Source organism: Typopeltis vanoorti, chromosome 1, assembly GCF_054136105.1.
Source record: "Typopeltis vanoorti isolate ZY-2024b chromosome 1, IOZ_Tvanoo_1.0, whole genome shotgun sequence".
NCBI lineage: Eukaryota > Metazoa > Arthropoda > Arachnida > Uropygi > Thelyphonidae > Typopeltis > Typopeltis vanoorti.
The window spans coordinates 177,402,826-177,427,157 of record NC_143549.1 but is presented as its reverse complement, the minus strand read 5'-3'; the positions used below and the strand labels follow the sequence as shown (position 1 = coordinate 177,427,157).

Sequence of the window (24,332 nt, the reverse complement as noted above, 5' to 3'; positions counted from 1 at the left end):
GTAAATTTCAATTTCAGGAATATTCATCTGTTGTACACCAGGAAAGATTAAATCTTCAAATGACAAGAATACTAGAAGTTAATCAGCATCTTTCTATCTTGATGGAAACTTCTGGAAAAGTATTACATCTTTTACTTATTTAAAATATTTACTTATAATATTGATATTATAATTTTATTCTTATTATTGCAAGATTCATCAAGATATCCATTTTATAATTAATAGATGTGGTCACAATCACTTATGTGTTTTATTAACCAGTATACTTGCATTATCTACAAGGTGCAATCACAAAGTAATGTCTATATTATATGTAATCTGAAAACATTACACAAATCAACATCCATTAAACATTGAACAATGAGATATTTATAGTGATTGAGCTTATATTGTATATCCTCGTGTAGAGTTTTTTAAGTAATTTTTAGCAAAATTGAAGTCCATGGTATTTTATTAGAGATTGTATCTAAGACTTCCAAACACCATGTGGAATCAGACCTTGGTTTTTATTAAGAGAACCACGAGTAAATCACCTCTGCTTATTCTTTGATGGAATACCACCACACTGAATGTTTCAGTGTGGTGGTATTCCATTCCTTGATGTTTGTTGCAGAGACTTACGAAATATGACTAGATTTATTCCTCCTTTTTAGATGTAACATTGCTCTGGCATGTACTATAACATGGAATTGGGATCTTTGCCACATTCCAATAAGAAAATTGTCTGTTAAGATGCAGTTTAAGTGTTGTCTGTATGGGTAACATGTGTTCAAGAGTGTCTCCTCTCACTTCATGTCCATGATCTCTGTTCTGCTATTCCCAAATCAAAACATGAATATTAAAAAACAACCATAGTGTCACTGCAATTAATTATTATTATTATTATTATCACATAACACCTCCAAGGAGTCCAGACTCATCAAGGGAGGACACCTGCTCTACAGCTCTCGGTCTCCACCTCTCAATCCACCAACTACAGCGAACCACAGTTACATCACCATCTACTGGCACAAGCACCACTGGTATTTTCACAGATAATGAGGTGATCAAAATTGACAACCATGCCAGCAATTAATAAAATACTTCCTGAAAAACTAACTCCAAAAATTTAAAAACAAAGTATCCAAACCTAAAAATAAGTAAAAAAACAAAATGATAAAAAAAAACGTTTAATTTTCTTGACCAAAAGGTTCTGGAATGACTTTTAATGGGATTATATTGATCAAGTGCATATAATAAACAACTATGTTATACCAACTAGTTTCACCAACTAAGGCTGTTGGCATCTTCAGGGTTCATAACTGATTATAAATCAGTATTATAAATCAGTTCATAACTGATTATAAAACTGATTATAAAACATACCCTGCTCGTGCGGCTTGAATTACATTGGCCAAACTTCAAGGAGCCTTGAAATTATGCAAAAAGAACACATAAGTGACGTCAATAATAACAGAGAAGAAAAATCGGGGTTAGCTTTTCATTTCTCAAGAACAAACCATACCATAGAGTGGGATAGAAGCACAATTCCTTATGTAGAGGAGGACTTCCACTCCCGAATTTTTAAAGAGGCCACAACAGTTGCCCGCTGCATACAAAACCTTAACAGGAACCAAGGACTAATCTTACCCATGATCTGGAAGACCCTTATTAGATCTCTCTCTCAACTCGCCAGAACTGAATTACAATGCCAACTATAGTATGTTCCTAAATAACAACAAGTGAGATCATGCACGCTCTGTGCATGTATTGCACGCGCTCTGTTCTTTGTTTAATATAATTGGAATCGGTTGATTATAGTTTGTAACAGTTTTTTACTTTTTAGTGCCTTACATCAGTTATGTACCCTGAAGATGCCAACAGCCTTAGTTGGTATAACATAGTTGTTGATTATATGCACTTGATCAATATAATCCCATTAAAAGTCATTCCAAAACAAAATGACTACCAAAAAAAAAAAATAAAAAATCTCATCTACTTCAACATCTGCAGCATAAATTATATAAATGATGAACATCATTACTTATAGACATCTAGATTACATCTCCTATTTTTGACAAAACCCGAATTAATGCTACAAGGACCTTGATCCACCTTAGCTACTATCTATCAACAAACTATCTAAATTATCCTCTGTATGATTTCTTCTGCAAGCGTGACACTTTTTGCCTTTCTGAGATCCAATATGACTTGCCAGGGAGTGTCAAATTTAGGCTCTTATGTTTTTGACCTCCTCTGACTTAAGGTTTCTTTATTCCATTCAGTAACATTCACCAACTGTATTTACCACTCTCCATATTCTGAAAATCACTCTTACCTGTTCAACTTCTTATTCCCTTGACTTTCTGCAGTCCAATTACCCAAACAGAGAATTTATCTTCTTAAGTGACCTCAATGTCCATAACTCCCATTGGATCCTATTTTCCATCTCCACCAAGCTGAAAGAGATGGGGAAGTATTTTCTATAATTCTCTCAACTCTCCCACATAACACTGTCTCTTCCTCATCCATTCCAAACATCATGCCCTTTAATCATTACAATAATTACAATTATTATTGTAATGATTTAGAATACAATAATTACAATTATTATTGTAATGATTTGCAATACAATAACTTACAATAATATCATTACAATAATAATTTCTGTAACATGCTCAGAGCAAGTGTTGGATCAGAAGACTGGAAGCAGTACTCAGACCATGAAAAAGTCTAAGAAAAGTTCAGGAGGTTGTTACAGAAATTGTTCTCACTGGCATGAAGGCCTTCATTCCACACTCCATCCAAAATTCCCTCCCACTTTCCAAGCCATGGTTTAACAACAGGTGTATCTAGGCAGTTCAAGAAAAGAAATTCATCATACTATAGGTAGCTTGCAACAAGATTCTCAGGTTGGTATCTGCTTATACATCAGAGCATGAAACAAATTCAAAACATTCATTAGTAAATCTAATCAGACTTTGAAAAGGTCAACAACAGAAAACTTGTGAAGGCTATCAGATGCAACTTCTGCTCACCTCTGCTTTCACCTCTCTCTCTCTCCTCTCCAAATGATACCACTGTTATAGCATAAAAAAATAAAGCTGACTTCCTCAGATCAGTCTTCTTCAGGTCCTGCACATAGATAACCAATGCAAATCACTTCCATCCATATCAGAAACAGTATGCTACATGCTTCATGATAATTCTCTCTCCATGTACATTATGAAATGTGCATCTGGCTCTTATTCCAATACACAGAATAGGTGTATATCCAACCTACTCTGCAAGTCTGCCATCAAACTGTTGACCCATCACCCTGATTTCAGTCCTTTCCAGAATAATGGATAAAGTCATCAACACTCAATATCTTCACTACCTAGAGACCCACCAATTAATCACTGACCACCAGTACAGATTTTGCCACTAGCAAATTTCATAGCCTGCACCTTCCCCCAGTGAGATATGAAAAAGTTTGGAAAAATGTAGTTGCATTTGACATTTGATAAGCATTCAGCAGTAGAAGGTGGATCATTCTTTGATATACCTTCTGCTGTCTGCAACTGAGTAGCCATATTTCTTTCATCATAATAATGGCTTTCTCTTCTTCCATCAGTGCAGGAGTGCCTCAGGGCTTCATTCAGTTACATATCCCCTTACGTATAAGTGAAATTTTTTTAATCACTAATCCCATGTGCAGATTTGCTGATGGTGGTATACTCCATTTGTCAAACTCATTCAATAAAAACTTCAGTGCTCAAGCATCCCAGACTTTAAGATTTACAACTTTTGCCTTAAATGCCATTCTTAATTGGAGCAAGAATAACCTAGCCATCTTCAGTGCTATCAAAACACAGATTTGTCTTCTTTTCTGCAAAAAAGAATATCAGCTAATCTTCCCTTACCTTTAGTAACACAGAAATCACCTGACAGAATCAAATCTCTCTCTCCATGGACTGACATATGTCTCTGGTCTTTCCTAGCATAATCATGTTACATCAATAGCTTCCTCAGCCTCTGAAAAACTAGGCAGTCACCCAATATGATACAGTATTTTTCAACCATCCAGCTACTATATTGTAGAAATCACTGATTCATCCATCCTTAGAATGCTGGTCATGTTTAGAGTAGTATCACCAAAATTCTTAATGCTATCCAGAAGACAACAATTAAGCTGATAACCCCCCCCTTACTTTCCCTCTCCATAACTCAATTAAACTACTTTGTCACAATGTGATCTGTTTCAGCTCTATCTTTTATAAAGGTGCTTCCATAGACACTGTTCTACTAAATTGCTCCTCATCATTCCTCCACTTTGTTAGACTAACAAACATGAGCAGAAACTGTAAAACATCCCTTTGAAGCTACAAATTTAAATGCACTGGATGCTTCTTCTCCTCCTCTTTTTTATATTCCATGATCTGTTCTCTGGAACAGCCTTCATCACAAAGTATTCCCTAACATCTTCAACTTCCAGGTTTTCAAGATTTCCTTCTTTCCCAATCCTTTCAGCTCTCTTGTGTGTATTTGTGGGACTTATTTGAGAAGAGAGATGGGAGAAATCAAAAAACTACAGAAATGATCCACGCTCACATGTCTCTCTTAATGGAAACCGAGAATTGACTCTTCATAATATGTGGTAGTCTGATATGATCTCTAAACACCACAGATTTCATTATTGCCAACAATAATCTAAAACTTCTTTGTGAGAATAGATAATACATATTCGAATAGATAATACATATTCAGTCACCACGTGCATCTCGTTCTGTGTTTAACATTAATAATTCAGTATCTGATTTAATTATACTCCACACTTACTGTTTTAGATATTTAATTTTTTAGGTCCTGAAGAAGTTGCTAGTTATTTGAATAGTGAAACTAATTGTTGAAAGTTTATTTTTCACTTGGTTAAACTATAATAAATTTAGTTTAATCCTTTATCCAAGTGTGAGCAAACAAAGCTTGCGTCTGAAAGTATCTTCAGGACTGTGGTAAGGTGGTACAACACGGGCAACTCGTCGCAACTAGTCTGGGTAGTGGCCCTTCCCTTAATGCATAATGTTATACATATCCGCAAGGAGATGTGTTTTGCATTATGGGAGATACTGAGATAGGAGTGTTGGTAGCTTGGTCCACCTTTGCAACGAGTTTCCCGGTGTTGTACTACCTTACCCCAGTCCTGAAGATACTTTCAGGTGCAAACTTTGTTTGCTCACACTTGGATAAAGGATTAAACTAAATTTATTATAGTGAAACTAATTGTTCATTATATCTTTCATCATTGTTTTTGTAAAAATTGAAATAACCATTAGATCCCAGTTTTTTTGATAAAATAGATTTACTGGTGTCATAAAAATACCTATCCTAAAAATGTCCATTTTAGTTTAAAGAAATTATTACTTTCTGTATCTTATGTACTATCTGTACTTTTCAATACAATATTCTCTTTCTCTAAGCATAATTGCTGTCACTTCACTGACTATTGAGCATTCATTGAGCCATTCTTTCAAAGGTATGCATTTGAACCACATCAACATAAAATTACTTAACATAGCAGTGCTTTCAGAGTGTTGTGTGTTTCCAATACAGACTGTTTTTTTTTTAATTCCAAAATAACCAGAAGATGGAGGGGATGGGAAATTTCTCTGAGGTAGATGCTGATGTGATTTTCCTGTTTGATTTCCTGTCTTTTTTTTTGGATTGTTGGCAAAATTATGATTCACGATATCAGTAAATTTGTCACAGTGATCATTATCGTTGTCTTTTGAATAGGATCCTGTCCCCAAAACACTGTGTGCATCACTTTTTCTTTTAATTTACCAATCAAAGATTTCTTTGGCAGGGACCTTCTCGTGCTCTCCAGGAATTGATTTACAAGTGTACAACAGTATGGAACTGTTAATTCAATGTTTCAAGTGTAAGTAAGGTTCTGAAATTTGGTAGGCAAGAATGGGATGCAACATATACACTTGGTGGGGAAATTTTGGAGGAAGTTGAGGAGATGAGAGACCTTGGAGTGGTGGTGGACAAGGATCTGAAATTCAGAGGTCATATTGCACAAGTTGTGAAGACATCACATCAGATTATGGCAACGATGCAGAGGACCTTAACATGTAGAAATAAAGAGGTTCTGGTTCCATTGTATAAGGCCTCGTATGGATTATTGCATACAGATTTGGTCCTCTGGTTTCCATAGTGATACATGTATGTTGGAAAAGGTCTAGATAAGACTGGCTAAGGTGATAACTGGTCTTTGGAATGTGGAATATTGGGACAGATTGAGGAAACGCAGTTTGCAAAACCTTGTGAACAGGAGGAAGAGAGAGGACATGATTGATACATTTGAGTTGGTAAAGGGTTGTTACTAGGTTAATGTAAAAGAAATTTTTTTGTAGAATGAGGGAAGTGGTTAGAACAAAGGGACATACATACCTGGAAGTTGTATAATGGGCAGGGCATAAGTAGGTTCTTTGCATGGAAAGTTGATGGTCAATGGAATGCTTTGTCCGACATTATTGTGAATGAGTTTTTAAAGCACGGTTTGATGGGCTTTGTGTGCGTGTATTGGTGTTTGCCTCCTGTGATAAGTCTTTAGACTCCATAGAGATCTGGTGTTAATAATAATCCAAGATACAATTCATTTCTGAGATAGCAAGTAGTATCAGTAACATTTGAGATGTTCTTACTCCCAATGCTATACTGATCTGTGATTTGACTGGTTGTGAACCTCCTATCATGATCATCTTGAATCCATCCACAGGACTGCCATTGACTTGAAGTTGTCTGGTTATTACACCACTCCTGATATACCCTAAACTGTTGTTTATGAAAAGCCCAGAAGAGTGGATGTTTGTGATATACTGGCTCCAACACATCTGACATCAGCAATCATACAACACTAAAACTCATGCCTTCTACCCATTCTAATGCATCAAACACACCATAAAAAAAAACATTAGATGCCTGTCTGCCTAATTTATATAGCAAACTGCAGCCACGTTATCTTCAAGAACGGTCTATTTTCCTAAATGGAAAGGTCTTTCTAATAAAGTGGCCATTTAGTGTAGGTCATGTAATATTAATAATAATAATTGCAATTTATCTTGTAAATATTTTAGATAAAAATGTCACCAAAGGCAACCTTCAAAAATTATTATGATTATTTTCTTAACCTCCATGAAGTCACAAGACTCATCGTGGGAAGTCAGCACAAAGTCTATCATACCACTCCTTAAACTTGTTCACTGTCTGCACGTTCACCACCCTTTCAGGTAATGCATTCCATGCTCCCACCATTCTGAATGCAAAAAAATTTACTTCTTACCCTTTTACTCACAACTGTTTTGCAATTTTCAGGGATGGCTCTTGTCCTTGCTCTCTTCCCTCATTCCACCATATGAAAAATCTCCTCATGTATGAGGGTGGTCTGAAAAGTTCTCGGCCTCGACCATAGATGGCAAACACTATCGCAAGATTTTTTTTTTCTAAGTTGGTACATCTGTCGTAAGCATCCATGTGAAATTGCAAGTCATTCTATCAAGTAGCTTGTTTTATAGAGCTGTCTGTATCCCTTGAAATGGATAAAATTGAGTATCATGCAGTTATAAAATTCTTTGTAAAAGAAGGTTTAACGCCAAAAGAAATTCATTCAAAGTTCATAAAAGTTAACGGGCACTCTTCTCCTTTGTTTTCGACAATTAAGAAATGGGCTGCCGAGTTTAAACGTCACCGTACCAGCCTTGAAGGTGATCCACATGGAGGACGTCCAAAAAGTGTAACAACACCAGAAATCATTGATCAAGTGCATGATATGGTATGGGATGACTGGTGAGTCAAAGTGCGTGAAATTGCTGAGACTATAGATATTTCAAAAGAACGTGTAGGATATATTTTGCATGAAGAATTGCAAATGAAAAAGCTTTGCACAAGATGGGTGCCGTGCTTCCTCACAGCAGATCAAAAATGCACTCACATGAAAATCTCTGAACAGTGCTTGGAGCATTTTAACAAGAATAAAACTGATTTTGTGCGTTGATTTATTGCTATGGATGAGACTTGGATTCACCATTGCACACCAGAATCCAAACAGCAGTCAAAACAGTGGACAGAAGCCGGTGTTCAGCACCAAAAAAAACAAAATCAGTTCCATCAGCAGGAAAGGTCATGGCATTGATGTTTTGGGATGCTAAGGGCATTTTGTTTATTAATTATCTTGAAAAGGGTAAAACAATAACTGGGGAATATTATTCCATCTTTTAACCAGGCTAGATGAAAAAATTCATGAGAAAAGACCCAGTTTGCAGAAGAAGAAATTATCTTTCATCAGGACAATGCACTTGCCTACAAAGGTGTTTTTGGCAATAGGAAAATTGAGGGATCAATGCACTGTGAATTGTTGGACATCTTCCCAGTGGCGTAGCTAGGGGGGTGGTGGGGGTGTTCCACCCTGGACGGCACTTTGAACCTTTTTGAACTTTTGCAGTTAATTCTAAAATATAGTCTCGAGAACTCATTTCCAAATATTGTAATACTACTTAAATTTTCCTCACAATTGCTGTAAGTGTTGCTGGTCGTGAGAGGAGTTTTTCTAAATAAAATTGATTAAGAATTACCTTCATACTATGAAATAGACTTTGCCAATGTCATTGATGATTTTGCTAACAGAAAAGCAAGAAAAATAACATTTTAGAATGTTGAAATTAAAGTTTTACTTCAAAAATAAACATAGTGTTATAATTTATTTCCCTATGCGTTTAGACTTTTTGTAGTATTTTTGGTGTGTAATAAGAGGTGCAGCAAACTCGGGGATCGCCCCGGGCAGCAAAAGCTCTAGCTATGCCACTGCATCCACCCTATTTTTTTGGAATAAAGTTTTTCATTACAAATTTAAATCAAAAGGGGATAAAGAGTTTTGTGAATGTGGAGACAGAATATATATATAAGGCTTGGTATGATAAACTGTGTGTGCAACAGTGGGAGCCCCCCCCCCCCCCACGATGAGTCACTTGACTCCATGGAGGTCTGATGATAATGATAATAATAAATGTATCGATCATATCCTCCCCCCCCTTTGTCTTCTATCTACCAAACTCTGCAGTCTGCAAGCCCTCAGCCTATCCTGATAATCAACATTGTGCACTTCTGATATAACTTTTCTTATCCATCTCTGCACTCTCTCCAAGGTCACTTCCTCCTCAAATCTCAGTGATCAGATCTAAGCATAGAAATCCAGATGTGGTCTGATCGAAGCTTACAGTGGAACCACCACACCATTATTTGTTCTGGTTAATGTCCTCAACAATACAGCAGTTCTCATTGGAATGTCTTTGCAATATGTCCTTGGAACTTCAAATCTCTATCTGCAATTGCCCTGAAATCCATTGCTTCCTCCACTTCTTCCAGCATAACCCCAACTAGTGAGTATGAAATACTCCATCTGTGGCTCAAATTTTAAAAATTTACATTTAGTTGAATTAAACTGACATCCCCATTCATTTACCCACCTTCCAGTTTTTTTCAAGTCCTCTTGAAATGGGAAAACATCAGCACTATTATCAGTGCTTTTTTTCTGGTGGTACGCATTGGTATGCAGTATCGGCACCTTTTTCCTTAAGTTTCTAAAAATTTGCGATTTATTGACAGCAAAATGTATTATAAATATTCCGGTAGATGGTACTGTGCTCACGAATTGAATTTTCAGTTTTGATTACTCATAAGTTGGTACCCTGCTTTCCTGTTTCATAGGTTGGTATGCAAACAGAAACAGGAAGTTGTGTTCGCTTCCGATTGCTTCCAATATGTTTATCAGTTCTATATTCCCTCTGCAACAGGCAGATATTCATGTGAGTTTTGAATTAATCTAAATTAAATCAGTGCAATCATTGTTCAAAATGAGTAAAATAAGTAGTTACTTTATGCCAATGAGTAAAAAAAGGAAGGCTGAAGAAGCAGAAATTGTTGAATTTGCTTTCTATAAAAGTCTGAAAGAAGCTGTTGGAAGGCATCTGCTTGAAGGAGATGATGCTGATTTGCCTGAATGTGCTAAGATTTTAGATTCCAAGTATTGGCCAGAAAATCCTGTGAAGCATCTGACATTTGGTGAAGCTGAAATTAAAAAGTTAGCATGCAAATTTCGCTTAAATGAAAGAGAAGCAGTTTGTGGTTTCCGTGAATATCTTCAAGAAAATAAACTCCCAGACATACTACTTCCTCTAAAGCACACTTTGGGCACAATTGCAATATCTTCCAGTGAATGTGAAAGAGGTTTCTCTCAGATGAATCTTATAGTAACTTCATCTAGGTCATCTCTGCTTGTACGGACAACTTCTGCATTGATGTTCATCAGGATAGTAGGACCTCCTCTCACTCATTTCAACCCTAGCAAATATATGGACTCATGGCTGCTCTGAGGTCGTCATTCTGCCATTGATACTAAAAGAAAGAGGCGATCTAGAGACGACGAGGATATATCAAAGGATATGTTAAAAGTGTGGAAGTTGCTGTAATAACATCTTCATGGTGAGTACCGGCACCTTTTTTTCCAGAAAAAAGCACTGACTATTACTAATAACCCTCCCAAGCTTCACATCATCTGCAAACAACTGAACATCTCCCTGTAGTCCTTTGACAATATCATTGACATAAAGATTAAACAGCAATGGTACCAGTACTGAACCCTGTGGAATTACACTTATAACCTTCCTATTCCCTGATACTCCTCTCCATATGCAATTCTCTGTTATTTACCATAGCCAGTCACCAATCCAATCCACTAACCTGATATCTGAATCCATATGTTGCAACTTAAAAATCAACTTGTCATGTGGCACCCTGTCAAATGCCTTTGAAAAATCAAAAAAAAAAAGGATGCCTTACCCTCATCCATTGTTCTTGTTACTCTGTTGTAAAAGGTTACCAGATTTCTAAAATGAGCGCCCTTTAACAAATCAATACTGCCCTGCATAAATAATATTGCCCTCATCTACCCAATTCTGTATACAAGCATTTACCAATTTCTCTAAAACTTTCATTAAACAGCCGAGATAATGGCACACTCATTTTCATGGCACATTCCTGTAAAACAGTGGATGAAATTCCATCTAGGCCCTCTGCCTTATTAACATTTGGCTTGCTCAGTGTTCAGAATACATCCTCTTTCCTCACTTCTGACACCTCATCACTCATTATCATCCTAAGAATATAGCCTGCTAAAACACTCTAATAAAGTGATCATTAAATAGTTCAACTATGTCATCTGCTTTGGTCACCTAATTACTATCTCCATCCAGCAAGGTAATCCGTCCACTATCAATTTTCCTCCTACTCGCCACATAGTGAAAAAACTCCTTCGAATTCTCCTTGTATTGTAGCACCAGTCTCTTTTCATATTCTAATTCATCTCTCCTTACCATACTTGTCACTTTCCTAGCCCAAGCTCTATATTCCTCATGCAACTGTTCTCTGTCTTTCTCTTTATATCTTCCATAATCTCTTTTTCTTCTGCAATTCCACAAACTGCCGTTGCTGTCAACAACTTTTTAAGTATCTCCCATGCACTACCTGCTTTATGATTCCACATAATTTTTCTATTTTGATACCTCCATATGCCTATTCATCCTTTAAGTCAGGACTACATGGTCACTTTCACCAGCAGAGAGCAAGTATGACTTCTCAGTCACAATCCGATCCTCTGATGCTGTGACCAAATCCAAAACTCTCGTTCTTTGTTTTCCCCCCACCACATGCTGCCTAGAACAGTTGTCCCTCAAAAAATCTAAAAATTCAGTTCCCTTATTGCCAGGGCTTCAGAAATATGACTTAAATCTACTAGTCACAAAAAAATTTTACTCACCCAATCCAGACACTCACTTTTCACGATACACTCAGTTATGTGATCTAGTCTTTGACTTGTCTTTGCAAGTTATTATTATTATTATTAAACAAGACCTCATGGAGTCAAAGACTCATCTAGGAGGTCCTTTTATCTCACACACATCTCATCATACCGGGTCTTAAACACATTCAAACTCCTTGCAGACACCACACTCTCAGGCAAGGCATTCCAATCATTCACAACTCTGCACGAAAAAAACCTGCCTCTCACTCCCCTACTCACACCCTCTTTATACAGTTTCCAGGGATGACCTCTGGTTCTCCCCTGATCTCCCACTATTCGCTGTAGAACTTCTCCACCATTGATCCTATAGCAACCCCTTACCAACTTGTAGGTCTCTATCATATCTCCTCTCTTCCTCCTGTCCACCAGACTCTGCAAATTACATCTTCTCAATCTTTCCTCATACTCGACATTCCAGAGGTTAGAAACTACCTTAGTCACTCTCCTTTGGACCCTTTCCAACATCTCTTCATCCTTCTGAAAACCCGGTGACCAAATCTGGGCACAATAGTCCATGTGTGGCCTAATCAAAGCCTTATACAATGGAACAAGAATCTCCCTACTTCTACACGTCAGTGTCCTCCTCATCATTCCCAGAAGTCTTTGTGTTGTCTTCACAATTTTGGCGATGTGACCCCTAAATTTTAGATCCTTATCCACTATCACTCCCAGATCTCTTATTTCCTCTACTTCCAACAATATATTCTTACCAAGCATAAATTCTGCATCCCATCTTTGTTTTCCAAATTTTAAAACCTTACATTTTGCAACATTGAACTCACATCCCCATTTGCTTGCCCAATCACTCAATTTATTCAAGTCTTCTTGCAAGGCCACAACATCTTCACTACTCTTTATGGTTCGTCCCAACTTTGCATCATCTGCAAACAACTGAATATCTCCATCCAAATCTTCGCCAATATCATTAATATACAAGTTAAATAGTAATGGCCCTAAAACAGATCCCTGAGGCACTCCACTAGTGACTTTCCTTTTCCTGGATATTGCACCCCCATACACAACTTGTTGATACCTATCAGATAGCCAGTCTCCAATCCAATGCACTAATCTAATATCCAACCCCATCTGCTCTAGTTTGACTGTCAACTTATCATGAGGCACTCTATCAAAAGCTTTTGCGAAATCCAAGTATATTACTGTGTATCCTTCTCCTCTGTCCAAGGAAGCAGTCACTTTATTGTAATAAGTAAGTAGATTACTAAAACACGACCTCCCTTTAGCAAATCCATGCTGTCCATCAAAGATTATACCATTGTTGTCAACCCAACTCTGGATTCTAGTTCTCACAAGCTTCTCCAACAACTTAACCACAACACCCGACACACAGATAGGCCTATAGTTTGATGCTTGAGTTCGATCACCTCCTTTATGAAGTGGCACAATCTTGCCCTCCTTCCACTCTTTAGGGACTTGACCAAGTGCAAGACTCGTATTAAAAAAATATGTCAAGGCAGGTGTCAACTCGCTGGCACATTCCTTCAGAATACGCGGTGATATATTATCAAGTCCCACAGCCTTATTTACATCTAGTTTACTCAACTCCCCAAACACCTCTTGCTCACTTACAGTCAGTCTCTCCTCCCCATCATCAACTGCTCTTAATCTCTCCATGAAGTCACATTCACAAGATTGAAAGATCTTTATGAACTGCTCATTAAGTATCTCCACCACACATTCTGCAACAGCTGTCTTTATACCATTTCCTCCAATCAATGTCATCCTTCCATAATCATTCTTTCTTTTGCTGGCTACATATTGAAAGAACTCCCTAGGATTCTTTTTAGCTTCATTAGCTAACTGCTGTTCATACCTCTCTTTAGCTACTCTCACCAACCAAGTCACTCTCCTTGCCTGGTCTTTGTAGAACTCATGAAATTGGTTACTTCCACTTCTCTTATGCTGCCTCCACAATGCCCTTTTTCTCTGTATTGCATGCTTAATCTCTTTATTCATCCATCTCACACCTAACTTATTTAACCTTCTCACCCGTGGTATACATTTAGACATTGCATCCACTAAATATTTTTTGAAAATCCCCCAAGCTGCATTGATCTCTTTTCCAGCTAACTCCTCATTCCATGCTACACCTGCAAGCTGTCTCCTGAGCTCTTCATAATCACACCCCCTTGTAGTTCCACATATACCCTTTTTTCACAGGGGTCCTTGCACTGCTGGCAACCACCCAAGTAATCACCTCATGGTCACTTTCACCAATTGGTGGATGATTTGATACCTCATTGATAATTACATCCTCCGATGAGATGACCAAATCCAAGACCCTTAATCCTCTTGTGCCCTCTGTTACATACTGTCTGAGGTAGTTATCCCTCAAAAACTCAAGAAACTCATTTTCTTTACTTCCAGTTGCTATCTCTTCATTCCAGTCTATATTGCCATAATTAAAATCACCCATAATGATCACCCTTTTCTTATTTGCTTGGCTTATTTGACTATACATTTCACTATCACCACCATCCACATTACCAGGTCTATAACAACATCCCACCAAGTATTTGATTCTATTCACCTCTATCTCACACCATACTGCCTCAAAACCACTGGCCCCATTTCCCTCTTGCATCTCTACCTTGTATGGACATAACTCTTTCTCTATCATCAATAGCACTCCCCCTCCCTTTTTACCCCTTCTATCCTCACGAAACACATCGTACCTTTCCATCTCTATTCCTGTCAGGATGTCATCCTCATCTAACCATGTCTCACTTATTCCGACAATCTCTGGGTGCACAGACGCAATTAGTGCAACCATTTCATCCGCCTTGTTTCTTATACTTCTAGCATTGGTATACAAACACAACAACTCATTTCTGGATCTACAGCTAGTTCCACTGATACCACTCACTCGATGTGATCTCTCCATGCTGGACTGGGGCCATTTCCCTTTCTGCTTCTTCATTTTAGAACCCTTTGCAATTCCATCTGTTTCCTTTTGATCCCTGATCATCCCATTACTTTCCTGCCTACACATTCTCTCACCTCCTCTTGGAGCATCCACCTTTCTCACGCTGTGTATCCCTGTCCACCCTGAGCCTCCCCGTTTCCCTGCTCCTCTTGCACACCCATTCTCTCATTATCTATACTCATACCACTCACTTCCACATTCATTTCCACTCCTTCAATCTCTCCTGTCTTACTCTCCTGCTCTTCCACATCACTCCCCTCTTGATCTGATTCATTCTCTCTATTCACTTCTCTACCTTCCAGCAGCAGTCTCTCCAAGCGACTCACACCATAACCACTCAAATGCAGTCCATCGCTCCCATACAGCTCACTTCGTCCCTCAAACTCATTCCACACATTAACAAACTGTACTCCCATCTCCTCACACATTTCAGCCAGAATATCATTCATAATCCTTGCTCTCCGCCTCATTTCACCACAATCATACCTAGGCAACACACTGACCACCCTTCCTGTCACACTATTCTCCTTTATCTTTCCAAGCAGTCTCCTGACATTCATTTTGACATGCTCTTTGTTCTCTCTCAAATCATTTGTTCCAATTAATACAATTAACTCTTTTGCTCGTTCCCGCCTCATGTTCAATGCCTCAATCACTCTACTCATTTTACCGCCTGGAAAACATACCTTGTGCATTTTATCCTCTAGCACACCTTTAATAATGGAGTCGCCATACAACGCCACTCGCTCATCTTTTGTTAACTCTTTCATGCCATCATGATTTATTTTAATAGTTTTGACCTGCATTCTCTTAATTTCATTCCGCATCCATTTCATTTCTTGCTTCATCCAATCCAATTCACCTTCTGAACCTCGCGACACATTCACTCTATCATTAAATCTTTCTAACTTTCTAACTCTCGACCCTCTCTTCTCACTTTCCCTCTCATTCATCCTTCTTTGTTTCCGTACTTTCGGTCCAACATACGTCCAACTTTCACTGTCATTCTTCTCACTTTCACTCTCACATATCTTTCTTTGTTTCCGTACTTTCGGACTAACATGCGTCCAACTTTCGCTATCATTCTTCTCACTTTTACTGTCATTCATCTTTCTTTGGTTCAGTACTTTCGTTCCAACATGCGTCCAACTTTCGCCATCAGTCATTCTTTTTTCGCTATCATTCATTCTTGCGATTTTTTTTACTTGCGGTTTCTGCACCACGCCATTTCTACTTTCATTCGTTCTCTCAATTTCGTTTCTTTCCGCCTCACTTTCGTCCCTTTTAACATCCGTTACGGTTGTCAAATTGCTCTTTTTCTTTTTTCCTGATTTTTTAACATTTTTTCGCCTGTCTTTCTCGCCATTCTCTTTCAAACGTGCACTCACGACACAATCGGTACTAGCACTTTCTGTCATCAACTTCATATTCGCATTCATCAATTCCTCGTTCAGGTCACATTTTGCACACACCCTTCTTCCATCCGCACTAAACATCCACAAATCATTTATGTAATCGAAGGAATACATATAACAGACCTCACACTTAACGAACCTACTGAAATCCAAATTAAAATCATTTAATTGCATTTTTAAGTAACAGCATTAATTTCATTACATTTAATTACAGTAAGCTAATTTGTGTTCTTCAAAAGAGAACACCGTAATGTTATAATTAAGGATTTCGGATACAGAAATTTGATTTCCAACTCTCTGGAAAAAAACTTCTTTAATAAATTCATTGACAGATGCCCGTTGAATGAGAAGACATTTTAAAACGTGTAAATTAAGCGAAGAAAATAATATATTTTGAATGGATTTAGAACAATGCAGAAAATTCATTTACCACTTGTCTCTGATAACTCACCTGTGGCAAGTGGGTGAGTGGATTTCTGGAAACCCTGCTAATTGATGCATGTTGTCTCCTTTTCCCAGTTTATATCACTATATAGTTGAAGTCCCCCATAAATGATCATTCACTTTGCACTCCAAACTAATTTGCCTAAACATTTCCTGCTCATCACCAGTTATATTCTCTGGTCTGTAGCAATATCCCACTAAATATCTTGTTGTATAAACATCTATCTCATGCCATATACTCTCAAAGTTATTAGTGTTATCTCCACTGTGATTCTCTGCCCTGAGAGGGCACAATTCATCTCTTACCATGAGTAACACTCCACCACCATCATCATCACCATGTTTATCCTCCCTATCCTGCTGAAATATGCTATGCCCTTTGATTTCTATCCTAACATCTCAGTTAACCAAGTTTCACTGATACCAGCAACCTTTGGAGAGGCTGAGTCAATTAATGCCACAAACTCATTCCCTTTTCCCTGCCCCAATACACTCATTTGCACAAAAAACAACAGTCTCTTGAAATGCCTACGCCCTTCTGGATTCAAATGTAATTCATCTCTTGCATATATCTTCTATCCTCGAACATATTCCATGCACCCACATATTCCAGACCTCTTTTCCTACACATTCTCGCTATCATCTCATTCATTATTACCACTCTTCTTCTGCACTCTGCATTATCGTACTGGGCAGCATGCTCACTATCTTTCCTTAGACGGATTTCTGCTGTACTATCTCTAACATCAACCTCAAATCTCATGCTACACAATTCACGCTACTTCTCTGGTCATTCGTTCCAACCATTACTATCTTCTCCTCATTTTTCACCCCTAGTGCCACACTCTATTGTTCTGCTAAGCAAGCACTGCTCTGCACACCTGAAATCATCGAATCTCCATACATGATGCTCTGAACAGATTCATTCATCCATCTCTCACTGCTGTCCCCTAACTCTTATGGCTTTCAATCTTTCTCTCTCTCTCTCTCTCTCTCTCTCTCTCAACTTTCTGCAATTTCCACTCTTCCCCTGTCTCTTTCTCTCATTCTCTATCCTTCTCTCCCTTGCTCTCCGATGTCATTCTCTTATACCTATTCTTGTTCTTTTCACACTAGCCAACCTCTCCATCTCCTAATATCTTCATTCACTCTCTTCGACTCGGTCTTCAATTTCCATTCTCAGCAATTCTGTTTCTCTTTTCACACATCCTGCTTTCAATTTACATTCCACACACACAATCGTGGCTATTAGACAAACAATCTCCATCTGTTATGCTACCCAAGGTTAAATCCATGTGTACAGCTTCAATATTCTCCTTACCCTCCAACACACTACTGGTATTCATAACTGAATTTCACCTATTTCCAAAGCATTATCTCTGCTGCCTTTAAATCCCAAAATCAAGATACTTATGACTTCCAGCACCTCTCATTCACCTACATTTCATGCACACACACATACACATTCCCGTCCCACACCTGCACATTTTTAAAAAAAAGGATGCATATATACTACATGCATAGCAAGCAACAAAATCATCAACTCTACTACAAATAATGTAGTCTTTAAATGGTAGTGGAGAACTGTAGAGCAACTGTGAAGACACTGCATATTTAATACTGAGACTATAACAAATTACTTTCCACAAGGATTCATTTTTGTTCATACATCTAAATTGTAAATGTCGTTGATACCATTGTGGGTGAAGGTCTCTATCACAGAATAAGATTTATCCATTTAGTCAAGAATTAAAATTGAGCCAATTATAATTCCAGCTATTTGTGCATGATCCACAGTTCGAGTTGCTGAATACATTCTATACAGTATGGATAAAAATCTTCTCATAAGGTTCTACATATTCTTATTTGCAACATCAACAATACATGGAAATTGCTGGTATTAGTATAGGTGGATATGAGGACTCTACCTTACTGCCACAATATTTTCTTATTCAGGTGTATCTTGTTCAATAACATGTTTAGATGAAATATGACTGCTAAGAAATGTTCTCCCTTTCTTGTAATTTCTGAGAGATGTCATCAGTATTTAGGAATAGAACAAAGTTGTTTCATCATAAAATCCATAACTATAACACTATATTGGCATTAAAAAACAAGGAAATTACTGGCATACTAAAATTTACATGTTAAAGATCAAACATCACTGTATGCTAACAGCAATAAATTGTGATGGCAGGTTATGGTTATTAAGCAACTTTTAGTTGGTTCAGGATGGTGAGCTGCATGCCTGATACACAGAAAAGCATTTTTTTTAATGACAATTTCACCAACAAAAGGTTGTAAACCTATATTCATATAGTGAAATTAATAGTATGAGTGGACTAAGGATCAGATAATCTGAGAGTCCTACTCTAGAAATTGAGCATGGTCTTTTCCAGCCATTGCAGACCTTCAGGTAAGCAGAGTGGTATTATCCTGGCCATTGAAAATTAGCTACCATCCAATGTAATGAAGCTGAGAGTGGCATTTTTGAGAACTTATTGTAGAAATGAATTATAAATTCTTGAATAAACACTTTACAGATGCTTGCTTATTCTTATTTTTTGTTATGAAAAACTAATTTTTTTTTTTTTTTTTGTAATTCAAGCAGTCACATCTGTGAAACTATTCATTATCACAAACATGTTTATATTACTTTACTTGAGAAGACCTCTTCCAGAAATAAACTGAAAGTGATTAGCTTTCCTTCTGATGCACACACACACACACACACCTTGCATATATGTATATAGCAGGGATGTATATTCCGGGTGCTAGGTGTGCACTGCACAACCATGGAATAGCAATATCACCAATATTATATTTTTGCATTTATTCTTGTTAAAGTCTCCCCTAATTGTTTCCTGACTTTGTGTAATTCCTAAAATTAAACACAATATACTAATGCTTCATGAAGAGAACACTTTTCAACACATAAGCATTGCATCACATTCATGTTTAATGTTCCAGGTGTGTGTGGTCACAAATACCGACACCTTTAAGCCCTTTGAACAGACATGCAGATTGTGCAGGGAGTCATCTTAGCATAATTGAAGCACACAGTGTACGTGAAGCACAGCTAGTATTCAAAATTAATTGCACTAGACCAATTAAGATAAGCACTGATATGCTACGCACTCTTAAAACTTTGATACATCAATAAAAAATGTAATCATATGGTCAAATTGATGTGAATTTTGTAGCATGGGTTGCATAAACCACATGGCAGCTCACCCAACCTAAACTTACCCAGTGCTTTAAACTACCCAGATGGTAAGGCAGACTGTGCACTGAAACAGTAGCACCTGGAAATCAGTGGCTGTGATTAGTTATTATGTCAACCAATCCAATTGAATGTTGTCATTTGTTACTGTTTTTTGTTTTCTGAGTTTCATCTGTTTTGCATGCGTAAAGTGTGAATTGACGTGTTTAGGATACTGGCATAGACAAGTTTTTAATATATAAATTTCTATAAATAATTTATAATTTTTTTTGCCCATATTTACAATGGGAAACAGTATTGACAGTGTACTGAATGTCCCATTTTCTGTCAGAGCTTTCATGGATTGCGTGATTATAGTCGAAGGAGGTTGGAAGTTGGGTATAAATAAGTAAGTAAAATGAGTTATTTCAACTTTTCTTTGGTTCAATCCAGAAAAATAATCATTTCCCAAAATGCTAACCTAATCCACACTAGTTGTATCATAATTCAAATTATGATACAACTAGTATCTCGCTGTAGTATTTGCCTATGATAATTATTTTTTCAGAAGTCTCCCCTGCAAATGACACTTGCAGTCAGCCACTCATCTCTCTACAATAGACTGCAACAAGATTCTGCATGTGTATTAATTCACCGTCTAAGAGAACAGAATCATATGTTGACAGAGGTAAATCATTTTTAATTGATTATCAATTACAAAATAATGAAAACTTGTTATAACCTCATCAAAGTATACTTAGATAATAGTTCTCAAACTTCTATGAGCCATCATTAAATAAATGTTAATGTTTCATGGTATTACTTTGCATGAATAAATTTAACATATGTTTCTCCACTTCTGTGAGTTACTTACTTTTTTAGATGTTATGAAAAATTACCAAAAAACTACAAAGAATATAGGTAAAGTATTTAACAATTTGTTAAGCTATTACATTCTAATGGATAGGATTCTGTATACTTTAAAGAAGAAGGAATGGTAGAGAGAGAGAGAGAAGTTAGGGCTGAATAGATATACAGAGTCTGTCAAAAAAATGTATACACACTTCAGCAAAAGAAAAACCTGTATAAAAATTGTAGTACTAAATTTGTACAGACAAGGGATGAATACAAGTTACCTTTTGACTTCTACAATTACACGAGGTGCTCAAAGTGGTTACCATTAGCATCCAGACACTTATTATTACGGCGAACTACTGCTTTGGCAATGTTGGCCAAAGTGTCCAGTGGGATTGCTGCGCATGCCACTTCAATTTCTTTCCGAAGGGCCACCAGTGTAGCTGGTTTTTTATGATACACTACATCCTTTAGAGTCCCCCATAGGTAGAAGTGCAAGGGTGTTAAATCAGGAGAATGTTGGGGGAACTTAAGTGCACCTCTTTGTCCTATCCGTTGTCCCTACAAACTCTCATCAAGGTAAGCTCTCCTTTTCAGTGGTAGTGTGCCATCTTGTTGGAAGAGAAATCGATCTTCTTCTTCTTCTGCAGCTTCTCCCACTTAAGTGGGGTCACTGTTTATTATGAGTCTCCTCCACACCTTCCTGTCTTGGGCTGTCACCACATCCAAGTTCTTCATCTTCAAGTCCTCTTCTACCAGCTCCCTCCATCTCTTCTTTGGCCGCCCACGCTTCCGCCTTCCTTGCACATCCATCTGCATGACCCTTCTTTCCACATATTCGTCCTCCCTCCTCATCACATGACCAAACCATCTCAACCTTGCCTCCTGTATTTTCGCTCCTAAGTTCGTAACTTTCACTGTTCCCCTCACATAGTCATTTCTCAGATGATCCTTTCTGGTCACACCGCACATCCACCTAAGCATTCTCATCTCTGCTACTTCCATCCTGCTAATGTTATTTTTCCTCAGGACCACAGTTTCTATAGCATATGTCATATGCTAAACTATTGGAAGAGAAATCGATCATTCCCATAAAGTGTATGAATGGCAGGTAAAATGGATGTGCGTAGCATGTCTAGGTACACTTGACCAGTAACAGTACCTTAAAAGAAGAATGGTCCTATTAAACCCCTAGATGACAATCCACACCAGACATTGAGCCCCAGTAAATTGACTGCCTTGTCCACATGATGCCTGGATTTTCTGGAACCCAATAAACACATTAAGCTTAAATTGTGCTTCATCAGACCAAACCATTTTCCTCACAAACTCCTCATCCTCATCTACCATATGTTGACCACTCACAATACTGCATTCCTCGATCAGGATTGTCTTCATTCATTGCATGTAATAATCTTGGGATGTAAACTTTCCATTTAGCTGCTTTAAGAATGCGCCGCTTTTATGCTTGCACTGCTAACCCCTGTCTCACACGTAAACTGTTTCAACACCATAGCCATGGAAGCAGGACTTGTTGCTGTGGGAGGCCTCCCAGATCTTTCCTTGTGCACATCACACACGGTACCATGGATCTCAAACTTATCACAAATACGTGCAATTGTCAGGCGTGTTGGAGGTTGTGTTGCAAACTCACGCCTCCATTGTCGTTGAACTTCACTGACATTCTCAAATTTGAAATACCACTTTAAAATGGTCTTGCATTCTTCGAACGACAATTGTGCCTTGACCATTTTGTTTGACTGTCCTACCAGTCACGTGTTGATGCTAGTATTCATGTGAGTAATGACATCTTTTGAGAGAACATCATGCTACACATTGTTACCATAATTCGATCCAGCTTCGAAAAAAGTCCATAGATGACATCTGTTCAAGTGTGTATACATTTTTTTGATGGACTCTGTATAAGGAACTAAGTATACCTCAGTGAGCCTCTGTAGCTCAGTCGATATAGATGAAATCATTTGGTCGGAAAGACCTGTGTTCGATTCCTATCTCTGACGTGAGGAACCTTTATCTGGTCTCTTTCAACTAAAGGTGAGTTAGCCGGTCTCATACGGAGGTAGAGGGTTTTTTTTCTCCCAGAAACTCAGGTTTTTCATCCCTCAGAACAGGCAAACCAGCTAGTAGAATACATGCAATTTACAGACAAGAATACTTAGCGGTATAGAGGTAACTGCTTTATCCTCGTATTACGGTTAGGAAATCCAAAGATACTTGGAAGGCCATGGGCGCCTAAGTGCCTTTTAGAGCCAATGATGGATGGATGGAAGTATACATAGGATTTTGAGGATAAAGTAAGTTACATAACATCTGATTCCATCAGTCCAGAAAAGGGGATATTCAGCTGTTTGATGATGATGATGCAATACTGGGGAGAGCAATAATTGATAAAGGTGATGTAGATATCCTGCAGGATGATTTAAATAAAGTAACATTGTGGGCAAAGGATAATGAGTGTCAATTGAATGTTGCAAAAGATAAGGTCGAAAAGGTTGCACATGGTGTATCATATTGTTGGTATTGGTTTGTAGGAAATTTTTGAAGATATGGACTTGGGGATAATGGTGGACAAAGAGTTGAAGTTCGGAGAGCATATTGCAAAAGTTGGTAAAATAGTTCAACGAGTTACTTGGATATTGAAAAACACGCTAACAAGTAAGATAAGGAAATTATTATCCCTCTTTATAAGAGCTGTGATTCTGCCACATTTTGACTACTGCTACGCACAGATTTGGTCACTTTGGTTTCTTGGGGACCGGAGGTTGTCAAAAGGATTCGGAGATGAGTGACCAAGATGGTGACAAGACTCCTTACAAAGTTTAGTTGATAGGTAGAAAAGAGGGGACATGATAGAAACTTCTAAGATATTAAAGGATTTTATAAAATTGATGCAAGTGAAATTTTTCAATATATGACAAATCGTCAGAAAACTAGGGCCATCTGTGGAAGTTGTGTAAGAGTGTGGTTAGTAGGGGTGTGCAGATCAGATTTTTTGCATGGAGAGTGGTGAGTGAGTAGAATAGATTGCCAGAATAGGATTTGTGTATATGATGGTTGATTTGGGTCTCCTGTGATGAGTCTGCAGACTCCAAGGAAATGCCGTAAAATAACAAGACTTTTCAGATGTTAAATAGTGGGTGAGTGTTCGGGTGACTGGTAAAACTGTAAGTAAATGACATTAGTGAATAATTTTTCATAATATTTGAGTTTGGAGATAACTTTTTCCTTGCAAGTGTCTTACAAGAAAAGTCCTAAAAAAATGAAAGGAGAGTAAAATTGTTCCACTGCACAGAGGAGGTGCCAAAGGGCTTCATATTAGAAGCCACTTAACCATACCTGAGGATAAAGATATATTTATTCTCGGGGATGGTTAAGGCATGATGGAAGATATGGGAAGATGTGGACTGGAATCCAATATTGGGTTAATGAGGGAATTCTATATGACCCACAGTACAGATGAATTTGTTAAAAGAGAGTCACGTTTTAGCATTTTACTTATTTACAATGGAACAACAGAGGTGCTGCATAAGCAGGATGCATATAATGTAGCATGTCAAGATTTTCTCAAGACAT

At 37.7% G+C, this 24,332-nt stretch overlaps 1 protein-coding gene across 1 annotated transcript in view; it reads left to right on the top strand.

Annotated features, from left to right (window-relative positions):
• The window catches only part of LOC150110669 (suppressor APC domain-containing protein 2-like), a 128,807-nt gene that overhangs the window by 100,403 nt on the left and 4,072 nt on the right, over window positions 1-24,332 (top strand). The window contains exons 4-5 of the mRNA XM_090400233.1: window positions 18-119; window positions 20,452-20,571. Of these exons, the coding sequence (XP_090256359.1) occupies window positions 18-119; window positions 20,452-20,571 (222 nt within the window). The remainder of the gene's footprint in view (window positions 1-17; window positions 120-20,451; window positions 20,572-24,332) is intronic.